Source organism: Crocuta crocuta, unplaced genomic scaffold (genome assembly GCF_008692635.1).
Source record: "Crocuta crocuta isolate KB4526 unplaced genomic scaffold, BGI_CrCroc_1.0 scaffold186, whole genome shotgun sequence".
Lineage (NCBI taxonomy): Eukaryota > Metazoa > Chordata > Mammalia > Carnivora > Hyaenidae > Crocuta > Crocuta crocuta.
Window position 1 is genome coordinate 10,108,841 of NW_027551569.1, and position 12,707 is coordinate 10,121,547.

Below are 12,707 nucleotides of genomic sequence, written 5' to 3' on the forward strand. Positions count from 1 at the left end.
GACCTACTGCTCAGAAAAAGAGATTCCTTTCAAAGTACTACTGTTCATTGGGGCACCTGGGGGGCTCAGTCGGTTAAGTGTCCAACTACGGCTCAGGTTATGATCTCACAGTTTGGGAGTTTGAGCCCCATTGTGAGGCTCTGTGCTGACAGCTCAGAGCCTGGAGCCTGATTCAGATTCTGTGTCTCCCTCCCTGCACCCACCCCCCTTCCCTTTCCCAGTTGCTTTCTGTCTCCCTCTCAAAAAAATAAATTTTTTTTTAAACTACTACTGCTCATTGACAGTATCTACAAACATAACATGCATTCTGCAGCGCATGGGGATTCAAGGAGCAATTTTGACTTTCACGTCCATTTAAGAAATACATTTCATAAGGCTATAGTGGCCATAGAGCATGGTTCCTCTGCTATATCTGGGCAAAGTAAATTGAAAAACTTTCAGAAATAATTCACTATTCTAGATGCCATTAAGAATATTTGCAATTCGTGGGAGGAGGTCAAAATATCAACATTAACAGAAGTTTGGAAGCTGATTCCGACACTCATGGATGCCTCTGAGGGGTTCAAGACTGCAGTGCAGGAAGTCACTGCAGAGGTGGTGGAAACAGCAGGAGAACTAGAATTAAAAGTGGAGTCTGAAGACGGGACTGAATTGCTGCGATCTCAGGATGAAACCTGAATGGATGAGGAGCTGCTTCTTATGGATGAGCAAAGGCAACGGTTTCATGAGATGCAATCTCCTCCTGGTGAAGATGCTGTGAAGGTTATTGAAACAACAATGAAGGATTTAGAATATCACATAAACTTAGTTGCTAAAGCAGCAGCAGGAACTGAGAGAATGACTACCCACAGGAAGCTACACTATGGGTAAAATGCTAGCAAACAGCATGCTACAGAGAAATCATTCATACAAGGAGTCAACTGATATAGCAGACATCACTGTTGTCTCATTCGAAGAAACTGCCACAGCCACCCCAACCTTTGGCAACCACCATCCCGATCAGTCAGCAGCCATCAACACCGGGGCGAGGCCCTCCACCACCAAGAGGATTACAACTCACTGAAAGCTCAGATGATGGTCACCATTTTTTGACGAGAGTATTTTTAAATAAAGGTATGTACACTGTCTTTTTAGACATAATGCTCTTGCACAGCTATTAGACTACAGTGTAAACAAAGCCTTTAATATGCACTGGGACGCCAAAAAGTTGATTTGTCTGGCTTTACTGTGATATTCACTTTACTGCAGTGGTCCATAAGCAAACCAGCAATCTCTCCCAGGTATGCCGACAGTTTGGCAAAGTGATGTGAAAGGAAACTCTTACAGTATAAATAAATAATGTTAAGAAATCCAGTATTTCAACCAGTTGTCAACTTCTATGAATTCTGATACACGTACAATTTGGCAATTTAGATATGACTTCAGTTTAGATGAGGGCACCCGGATGGCTCTGATGTCAGCTCAGGTCATGATCTCATCGTCTGTGAGTCTGAGCCCTGCGTCAGGCTCTGTGCTGGCATCAGGTAGCCGGTTTCCCTTTTTCTTTGCCCCTTCCCCGCTCATTCTTGTTCCCAAAATAAACTTAACCATAACTTTTTCTCACTTATGCCTATAACTTCTGGAGACAGGTTACTAAAGATTATGAGCCTGTCCTTTTTCTATAAAATAAATAAATGATCTATTAAAATTATCTGTTTTTAAAATGTTAAGATATATGTGGGGGGGCATATATATATGTGTGTATACCTTACAAGATATGTATATATCAGAACATATATGGAAGTATGATATGTTTTAGATTCACACACTGCATAAAAGTCACTGCATTGCTAGTAATATTTTTCTAATACTTTCACATTATTTTATTGGGGAAACTATCTAGGATACACTGAAAGATTTAAAATAACGGTCTCAGTAGAGAAGGAAAAGAAACCAGCTAAACTCAGTAGAAAGGAAAAGAAATAAACTTTGCTAATACCTAGTGCATTCAATAAGTCAAACATGTTATATTGACTCAAAATTTGTAAAAATGTAGATGAAATGTTTTGTTAAGATCAAAAGAGAAATAATATGATCAATGACTTACTATAAGGAAAACAGCTGTTCAGAACAAATCAGATACACTTGCTATCATTTATATATGAAAGCAACACTAATAGTCACTATCAAAATAATACATCATTCTAAGTTATTTTCCTGATCATATGAAAGAACCAGTATGGATTGTCATACGGTTTTATGTCATTTTCCCTTAATTTTTTTAAATGTTTATTTTGAGAGAGAGAGAGAGAAGAGAAGGGACAAGCAGAAAGAGAGAGGGGGAAAGAGAGAATCCCAAGCAGGCCCTACACTGTCAGCATAGAGCCTGACATGGGATTTGAGTCCATGAACTTGGAGACTATGACCTGAGCTGAAATCAAGAGTCAGACACTCAACCAACTGAGCCACCCAGGCGCCCTGTGTCATTTTCCCTTATTAAAAGAATACATATTGTCAGAAGTCTGCACAATGCCATTACTGCCACCTACACATTAATGTTTAATTCTCTCTTCAGGATCAAACTGGTGATCAAGGTTACAGTTCCATGATGCTCTAAGCAATTTTATTAAAAGGCCCAAGAAATTTGCTTTGAAAATGCAAAGTCAAGTTTGGTATAGAAAACTTTCAAAAGCTTCAGGGTTCTCTAAACAAGTTAATTTATCTTCAAACAACTGAGGAATTTACTCTCTATAGTAATTCATTAACTGACAAAAATGTCGGAGGAAAAACCACTGGCTTGTTTAATCACTAATACATAATAAATGATGACATAGGTATGAACTTTTATTATTTCTCTAAAATGAGCAAGTATGGTATATTGCAGGTCGTGGGGCCAATGAACAAGGACCAAATACTTACAATAGGAAAGACAAGTCAGGATTTAAACTGGACTGGCATTCTACCCCTTTCTGAATCACTTTATACTTTACTCCAAACCTGAACAAGAACAATTAACAAATATTTTAAACTTCTTTTCATCTGATCAACTCTTTTATACCTTTTTGGTAGGATATAGTGTCTCTGGTGGAAAGAGGAACAAAATTCTCTTTATTCCCCCTATGCTTTGAGCTAAAAATATCTCAAATACCAAGTCTTAAGGAGGACTGAGTTGTCTGTACATAGAAAAGAAGATTTAAGGAAAGGGTAAGGACTGGAAAGAAGCCACAAACACGCAGAGAAGGATTCATCAATGAGAGGTCTGTGAAGAGCAATACAGAGAGGAAGTAAATTTTATTCTGTGGAAGTTGGCATTGTAGCATTGACGTTTATACTTCAACTGAAATTAAAGCATCCTGCAAAAGGTTTGACTCATTACAGCTTCATCTAAGTATAACAAACACAAGCCACAATGTTACTGGATGATACTTACTTAACTGTCTCTGCTAAAGTTAAAAAAAAAAAATCCATATTAAAAAGAAGAGTATTAACGAAATACTTACTCCGAACTTCGTATTGATTATACTCCACTGTCTTCAGCAGAGGGTGAGAAAAACAGTGCCATGGTAGCTGCTTTCTAACTTGAGGCAGCACATAATGGGTTACAAAACCTACGAAGCCGACCAATGCATACAACACATACTTGAGAGCAGGCTAAAAGAAAAATAAAATCGAGAAAATTAAACTGATCTTGAGGGGCGCCTGGGTGGCTTAGTCGGTTAAGCGTCCGACTTTCGCTTAGGTCATGATCTCGCGGTTCGTGGGTTCGGGCCCCGTGTCGGGCTCTGTGCTGACTGCCAGCTCGGAGCCTGGAGCCTGTTTCAGTCTGTGACTCCCTCTCTCTCTGACCCTCCCCTGCTCACGCTGTCTCTCTCTCTCTCTCTCTCAATCCTAGAAATAAATAAAACATTAAAAAAAAAAAACAACTGATCTTGAGATCCACAGAACTTCTAATTTGTCAATTCAGTTTTCTACTTATTAATAGAAAATAGCAAAGTCATTTGAGAATCTAAGAACTAAACATCTGTCAACATTTTACAGAGGAAGTGGTGGTATGTCCCATCCGACACCAATTACTAAATGATGCTTTGGGCTTTCTCTCTCTCTAGAATCTCTGGCTCTGGGGAAGACCAGCTGTCCTTTTGTGTGGATACACAAGCAGCCAATGGCAAGGGCCACATGGAGAGGAACTCAGATCTCTGGCCAATGGTCAGCAAAGAACTTAGTCTTCCTAACAGCCTCAGTTGATGGCCGTGGCAGCATAACACACCCTGGACTAGGGTCATCTAGCTAAGCTACAATTACAATCAGATTCACAACCCAGGGAAACCATGAGAAAATATCTGTTGTTAAAATCAAATAAATAAAACGTCATATATTTCAGCATTATGGACATATACTGGAATAAAAAAATGAGCCTAAACAAAATTATTTTCCCCCAATCAAAAGAATAAAATGATTCCTTACCTGCAACACTGTGAACACTGTGCTTACATGAATAGCAAAATATAGCACACCAATTACAATGCATACTACGAGGTCTGATTGTAAACGCTCACTCTGCGGAAGAAAACAGAATGGAACAAAAATTACATAAAAATTTAAAACTATGTATTTTTTATTCCCAACTGGCAAAGTATAAGAAATAACTTTTCATTGACCCTATTCTTCTGGATAGCTCTTATACATAATAATTGCCTATACGAAGTCTTCCTCAGTTTCCTGATTCTTGGTTTGATACTGCAATACCAAGGAAATTAAACTAGTTCCACACAATGTATAACATATTAAAACAAAGTCTTTTAGAATGAAGATTATTTTCCCCCCAATGATCTGTAAGTTTGATTTTTATATAATGGGGAAAGAAAATGAGGTACTTAAGTCGCTGTATCATTTATAAGAGATACTCTTTTGGATAACAAAGTTATATTTTCATTGTTTTTTTCGAAGTGCTGAAACTGCATAAAAATGTCTTATTTTACATACTGGGTTTTGGCTCTTTTAGTTCTAGTAATAAACCAGAAATCTCTTAATATCTTGACTACAGTCAATTGACCTGCAGATTTATGCTAATTTTAAGATAGATTAAGAAGTATCCTACTATATTTAACATGAAATGTCCTTTGCTAACATGGAAATTAAAGTCAGAAAAAATTGTTTGAATTCTATTGTGAGGCACTTTTGTACTTCTAAAGTTTTCTGAAGAATATGTCAACAGCTCAAGTTCAGTAAAGGTAAATAGTATAACTAACTCATGACTGATATAAGTACAGTTTTTCACAAATGGAAATATTCTAAAATAACTTAGAAAAAGAATGCTTTATGCTATTTCATAAAGCAGATAATTACTAAGTAAGACAGACAACATTAAATTCACCAAAGTAGACAATTTTTAAATTACTACTTTTTTTTTTTTTTAATTTCTTATTTCTAGGAGAGAGAGAGAGACAGCGTGAGCAGGGGAGGGTCAGAGAGAGAGGGAGTCACAGACTGAAACAGGCTCCAGGCTCTGAGCTGGCAGTCAGCACAGAGCCCGATGCGGGGCTCGAACCCATGAACCGCGAGATCATGACCTAAGCGAAAGTCGGACGCTTAACCGACTAAGCCACCCAGGTGCCCCTACATTTTCTTAAATATAGTTAATTAGTACAGATAATTGCTCTCCCCTTCAATCTGAAAAATAAACACACACACACACACACACACACACTTTTCAGATTGCTCTTGAGAAAGAAAACACACTAAACGACTAGCAGATGATTTACAAGCACCTAGTTTTTATCAACAAGAACAATACAACATTTGATTTGTGTTAATATTCATCTTTCAAATCCCAGTTTAACCTGAATAGGATTAAGAATTCTATAAACAATGAAATTACTTCATTTCACCTAATTTGAAAATGAATGTTTAGCACACTGTTTTTAATTACATAGAAACAAACTTTGAGGAATGAGCATTTCTTAACAGGTTAAAATTTGACATAAAGGTAATCAACAACTTACAACTCTACAAACATTTTCTACCAGTTACATGATACAACTTGTTGAACTGTCTAAACTTTACGTATTTCAGCTAATTGTAAATGGCTAAAACTTACAACAGAATTTCTAAGTTTTTCAGGCAGTGGATCTTTTACTTCAGACAGAGGGTCTTCTGGATTTTTCTCTTCTGTTTTTGGAAAAATCTTGGATTGCACCAAAGAGCTTGAAATTTTAAAAAATGAAAAAAGAATTAATAAGAAATACATTCATAACCTGAAAACCAGTACTTAGAGGCAAACAAAGCTTATGATAAAAAATGAAGTGTTCCCAGTGTATTTAATCATTAGCAAATGAAAAGGTCTAAGAAGTTTAAGATGCTATAATAAGCACACAATGGGAATATTTTTATTAAAATACAGTTTTAATACTTTTTAGGAAAGAAAAAGCTAACAAATATTCTCAACCAAATTGGTTAGAATGATCCCAAGTTAATATATTTGAAACCCAATACAGATTAAGTCAACAGTACTCTGACAAGGCAGTGGGAAAGTTAAACCTGAAAGAAATGTGAACTTGGTTAAATTTCTTTAATTTGATAACTGATTCACTTACAAGAGCACAGAGGGATCACTGCTCTGCCGACTGAGATGATAGGATACTGCCACTAATAAACCACAAAAAATGGAGAAAAGTACTGGAATATGCTGGCCATCCCAAGAATCCTGTTGGGGGAAAAAATGTTTCACAGTAAAATCTGCTTCTCACTTATCATCTGTCATACAGTCCTTTTATGTCAGAATTTCGAAGGAAGATAATTAAATTCAACAAAAACTTCAGAGCTATATTATTAATTGCATTTTATTCCAGATAAATTTAGATTTATTACTTTTTAATGAGCCAGAATCTAGCTGACTAGATCACCTTCAGACAAGAATTAATACATTTGCTTCTGATATGTCCTGCTTTCCAATTCTTTCATATTTTAAGTGGTATTAAACTTACGATAAACTATTTTCTCCTTTTAGAAAAACTAACTTGGTGCAGCACAAATTTGATTATATATGATAAAGGAGCAGGGAAAAGACAACAGATGGTACAGCACATTAGGTGAAAAAGAATATTGACATTGGTGTGCTTTTTTCCTGATAACTTTGCTCATAATATGCCATTATATCTTCCAGAAAGTTGAGTAGGCACTCAGTTCTCTTGAATAATGAACTCCATATTCCCCAAAATAAATAATGCAAAGGCTAGCTTCTAAAGCCAACCAAACCATGTGGATGTGGATATGACATGTCATGTCTGCTCACTGCAATTATCTTTGGAGTCTACTGGCATGGGAACTGGTAGACAGTAGATAATACTGATTGAAGGGATAGCTAAAAGTTCTTAAGTATGGCCTTGAGGTAAACAGCATTCTTTTCCTTCTTCTTTCTCTGGGGGATTCAAGAAGGGAAAATGGTAGGAGTGGGAATCCAAATTGTATTTTATTATACAACTTGCTTCCTCCGCCTCCCCCCCCATTTAATAACAGTCTTGAAAATTATTACACATCATTACAGACCTTTTTTCAATGGCCATGTCAAAATATCATTATCATATTGAACATACTGAACATAAGTATTTCTGAAGCAATTCTCACTACCATCCTTGGAGATATGTTCTATTGCACCCCAGTTTTTAGATGAGATACTTAGGCAGTTCTAGAGGGTTCAAGTAATTTGTTAAGTGGTATAGCCAGGAACTGAACGTCCTGATGTCTGGATTTGCTGAGAAGGAAGTTAAACAATATAGAAGAGTTTGAGAATGAAAGAGAGATAAATATATAAGGAAACAAAGTAAAAGAGAAAACAAAATGTAGGAAAAGCATTTGCACAGTGATAATAAGGGAAACATATGAGATGTATGAGAGAGATAAGGAAGACCATTTGATAGAGATGTGGGGTGAGAGGTGAAAGAAAAGCTAAGCTTTAAACTTCCATAAAACACAGTCCATGGATAATGCCTAAAACTTGACAAGATATAAGAAGTGTAAGTTAGTTAATTAGACATAGGGAGGTAAAAACCAAAAGAATCAGCTCAAAGAACTGAAAGTGGTAACTCTGAGGAAGGGATAAAGAGGTAGGGGAGTTTTGCTCCTAGTGATAAGTCTTGTAGAAATACTGATTCTTTGAAAGACAAACAAGAACCACTTTAATAAACATTAAAACTAATAAAAAACATGTCCAGTACAGCCACTTTGGAAAACTGGCAATTTCATTTCTAGGTATTTACCCAAGAAAAATGGAAATACATATGTATTCATAGCAGCTGTATTCATAATATTCCTAAACTATAAACAACTCAGATGTTCACCTCTAAGACAGCAGAGCCGTTGTAACATATGCATACCATGGAAGTAGAGATGTTTTAAAACTAAATGGGATGTTTCCCTGCAGTAAAAAGAAACATTATGTATACTGATATACATAATGTGGATGAATCTCAAAAATATTATACTGAACAAAATACATCAGCTATAGAGAGGTATGATTCCATTTAAATGACATTCAGGAACCCCACATCTATAGTAAAAGAGGTTGGGGCAGAGGGACTGAAAAGGAACATGAGGAAATTTCTGGTAGGGATGGAACTACATCTTGATAAGGGTATGTAAGATACAGATGAATGCCTTTGTCAAAACTTATCAAACTGTGTTAATTAAGATACATGGATTTCACTCTATGTAAATGTTTCCTCAATTAAAACAAGTTTTCGAAGAAAACTAAAGATTCCTATTTTTATCTGACAAATGCTTGATACTATTTTTTACTATTCTCAGATTTTTTTAAAAAGCCTACTTAAATTGATCTAAAAAGCATTTATTTGGATCAAGAATTTAGAATAAGCACAGATTCAGTGTAATTAATGAATATTTAAATAGGTAGTAACTGCAACCTTTATTGAATCACTAACTAGAAAAACAAAAAGCAAAACAAACCCAACCATGTCGGAGTTTTCAATGAACTCTGATTCAGAAGTGGAGAAAATATCACTAACTAGGAAAAGCAAAAGGGAAGTTGATGTAGTTCAAAAGATTAAAAGATGGGTTTGTCCTATCTACTGTAATAGATTTGAACGCTTTTTCTTTCCTTTATTTTAATGTATTTTTTATTTTAGAGAGAGATCACACAAGTGGGGCTTGATCTCACAACCATGAGATCATGACCTGAGCCAGAATCAACAGTCGGATGCTTAAGACACCCAGATGCCCTTAAATGTTATTCATAACGGTCAAATTCTAGCAATCTCTTTAAAATATAAAAACATCTAGAAAGTATACATATATTAATAGGATTCACTAAAGTTTTTTAGAAAAAAATTTAGCTTTTAATGAGCTAAAAATTTCAAGGGAAAATTAAAGAGTAACACAAGGAAAGCAGAAATCAGAAAATAATAAATGTAAAAGTCTGTATTAATAGATAAAAAGGAAGACCACTCTTAAAGGCATGCAATAATGTCTCCCAATGTGTCTAACTGCCTAGAAGTATTACTACTGTCAATTTCTTGTATATTCTTCCATAATTACTCTATGTCTATACATACAAGCCACTGGGTGTGTGTGTGTGTTTTAATTTTTTTAATGTTTATTTCTGAGAGAGAAAGAAAGAGAGGCAGAGCATGAGCAGGGGAGGGGGAGAGAGAACAGGAGACACAGAATCTGAAGCAGGCTCTAGGCTCTGCACTGTCAGCACAGAGCCTGACATGGGGCTCACACTCACAAACTATGAGATCATGACCTGAGCTGAAGTTGGATGCCCAACCAACTGAGCCATCCAGGCACCCCTGTGTATGAGTTTTAAAGCACAAAGGAAACATGCATTTTGGGGCATATTACCTTCCTTTTTATTAAAAAATACATTACCTTTTTATTAAAAACACACACACACATACACTCAAGAGAATGTGATATATATCACACACATTCAAGAATATTATTCAACCTTGAAAAGAAAGAAAATCTTATCATCTGCAACAACATGGATGAAACTAGATGGCATTATACTACTTGAAATAAGCCAGAGACAGAAAGGCAAATACTGCATATTATCATATATACTTTTTTTTTTTAAAGAAAAAGTCAAATTTATAGAAATATAACAGAAAGTGGCTGTCAGGGATTGGGATGTGGGAGAAATAGGGAGAGGTTAGTAAAAGAGTATAAACTTTCAATAAAGGTCTAGGTGGAGAGTGCCAGAAATGAGTGAAGGTAAAAAAGTACAAACACTTCCAGTTATAGGCTAAGTCATGAAAATGTAACATAAACCATGGTGACTGTATTTAAATTTTTTTAATGTTTATTTATTTTTGAGAGCAAGAGAAACACAGCATGAGTGGGGGAGGGGCTGAGAGAGAAGGAGACACAGAATCCAAAGCAGACTCCAGGCTTTGAGCTGTTAGCACAGAGCCGACATGGGGCTCAAACCCATGAACTGTGAGATCATGACCTAAGCCGAAGTCGGACGCTTAACCAACCGAGCCAGCTGGTGCCTCTATGGTGACTATATTTAATAACACAGCATTGTGTGTTTGAAAGTTGCTAGGAAAGAAGGTGTTATAAGTTCTCATCAAGATATACATAAAAAAAAAAAAACACTGTGTGCTGAAAGATGTTAACTTGACTAACTGTGGTGATCATTTCACAATACATACAAATATCAAATGTACATCTGAAACTAAGATAATGATCTATGTCAATTATACCTCAATTAAAAAATTAAATAAAAATAAACTTAAAATCTTTTTTAAAAAGGATAAGGTCTGAGACTCTACTGTATAACATGACTACAGTTGATAACACTTGATAACACTGTACTGTATAAATTAAATTTCCTGAGAGAACTTAAATGCTCTCACATACAAAAAAGATATGAGGTGATAAATGTATTAATTGATGAGAGGAATCCTTTCATAGTGCATATGTGTATCATATATCATACACACTTTAATATCTTACAATTTTGTGAATTATAGTTCAATAAATCTTGAAAAAACAAATGGTTTTTCTTGAAAATCATTCCAGATTAGCACCTAAAAACCTGTTCTAAATCTGTAGACTTATTGTAATGGGTGACATATAAAAGTAAAATAGTCTAATGGAAACACCCCATCCAATAGAGAAGGCAAATAATTTATCTTTCTGCCTGCCTTTAGGATACAAGGTTATAGTTTGCAGTTTTTTTTTTGTTTGTTTGTTTTTTTTTTTTTTAATAGTTTATTGTCAAATTAGTTTCNTATAGTTTGCAGTTTTATAATTGCTGTTCTTCTGCTAGATAATTATAATTAAACAGCCCTTTGTGCACTGCGCTACAAAACTTATTGCACTGTTAACTTCTATGACTGCAACTTCTAAATAACGACTCACTTTCCAAAACAGGACTCAAAGCACAGATCTAAAACCTTTCCACTAGGATGGTTTACAGGTAGTACACCTGGGAGAAGCCTGCATTTGGATCTCTTTGCCTCCAATTGCTTCCTGGGGTTAGTTAGCCCCAACAAGTATTTCCCTCTCTACTGGGTTTTCCGTCTCCCTTTACAAATGCAATCAAGCCTCAGATCTTTCTAGAAAATAAAAACTTGAGGGGCGCCTGGGTGGCTCAGTCGGTTAAGTGTCTGACTTCGGCTCAGGTCATGATCTTGCAGTCTGTGAGTTCAAGCCCCGCATTGGGCTTTGTGCTGATAGCTCTGAGCCTGGAGCCTGCTTCAGATTCTGTGTCTCCCTCTCCTCTCTCCGTCCCTCCTTGCACTCTGTCTCTCTCTCTCTCAAAAATAAACAAACATTAAAATAAATAAATAAAAACAAAAACTTGAAAACAACCTCCATTATGTACAAAGTTTCCCAACTATATTTTAGAAAGTGTATCTTACAGGGCACCTAGGTGGCTCAGTCAGCTGAGCTTCCAACTCTGGATTTCAGCTCAGGTCACTGATCTCACGGTCTGTGGGTTCGAGCCCCACTTTGGGCTCTGTGCTGATAGCAGGAAGCCTGCTTGGGATTCTCTCTCTACCCCTCCACAGCTCGCATATGCACACATTCTCTCTCTCTCTCTCAAAATAAAAAAAGTTTTTTTTAAGATTTTAAAAAAGTATCTTGCCTTTCCTTAATATTTTTCAAACTCAAGCTTATATTAATCTAGTTTTCTCAGTGAAAACACCAAAGAAGCTGTTTTATTGAAGTCACCAATCACCTATTAACAGCCAAAAGCAATAAAAACTTTTTTGCAGAAAATACTGCCTCTGAAGTTTCCTTTGCGGGATTCTGTTCTATCCATCGCTTAACTACCAGCATTTCCCAGGGTTCTATTTGCATCCATTTCCTCACCAATCCAGGTTGGCAGTCTTTTACTTACACTTTAACTTAGTTAATGAATTCTAGATCTTATAACTATTACCTTAAACCTCTCTACATACAACTACCAATTGTGCAGCTCTAGATACCCATAAGTGTCAACAAATACATATGTCCATATAGGTAAACAACCCCCTTCCTCACTAAACTCCAAGATTTGCAATCGTAGGCACTAGTATCATTATCTCATCATTTGTTCAAGCCAGACCGGACTCTCTTCTTTTTTCTCTTTATCCACAGAGTCCCTAAATATATTCACTGAATCCAATTTTAGTCAGGTCCCTCTTAGTTTCAGGACTGCAATACGACTCACCCACTTCTGATCCTTCCTGCTTATATTTCAATCTCCTTCACACCAG

At 36.1% G+C, this 12,707-nt stretch overlaps 1 protein-coding gene across 1 annotated transcript in view; it reads right to left on the reverse strand.

The window, feature by feature from the left end:
• PCNX1 (pecanex 1) overlaps nt 1-12,707 on the reverse strand; it is a 168,988-nt gene that overhangs the window by 34,544 nt on the left and 121,737 nt on the right. The window contains exons 20-23 of the mRNA XM_077750650.1: nt 6,573-6,682; nt 6,077-6,182; nt 4,444-4,536; nt 3,480-3,630 (exon numbers count right to left, since the gene is read on the reverse strand). Of these exons, the coding sequence (XP_077606776.1) occupies nt 3,480-3,630; nt 4,444-4,536; nt 6,077-6,182; nt 6,573-6,682 (460 nt within the window). The remainder of the gene's footprint in view (nt 1-3,479; nt 3,631-4,443; nt 4,537-6,076; nt 6,183-6,572; nt 6,683-12,707) is intronic.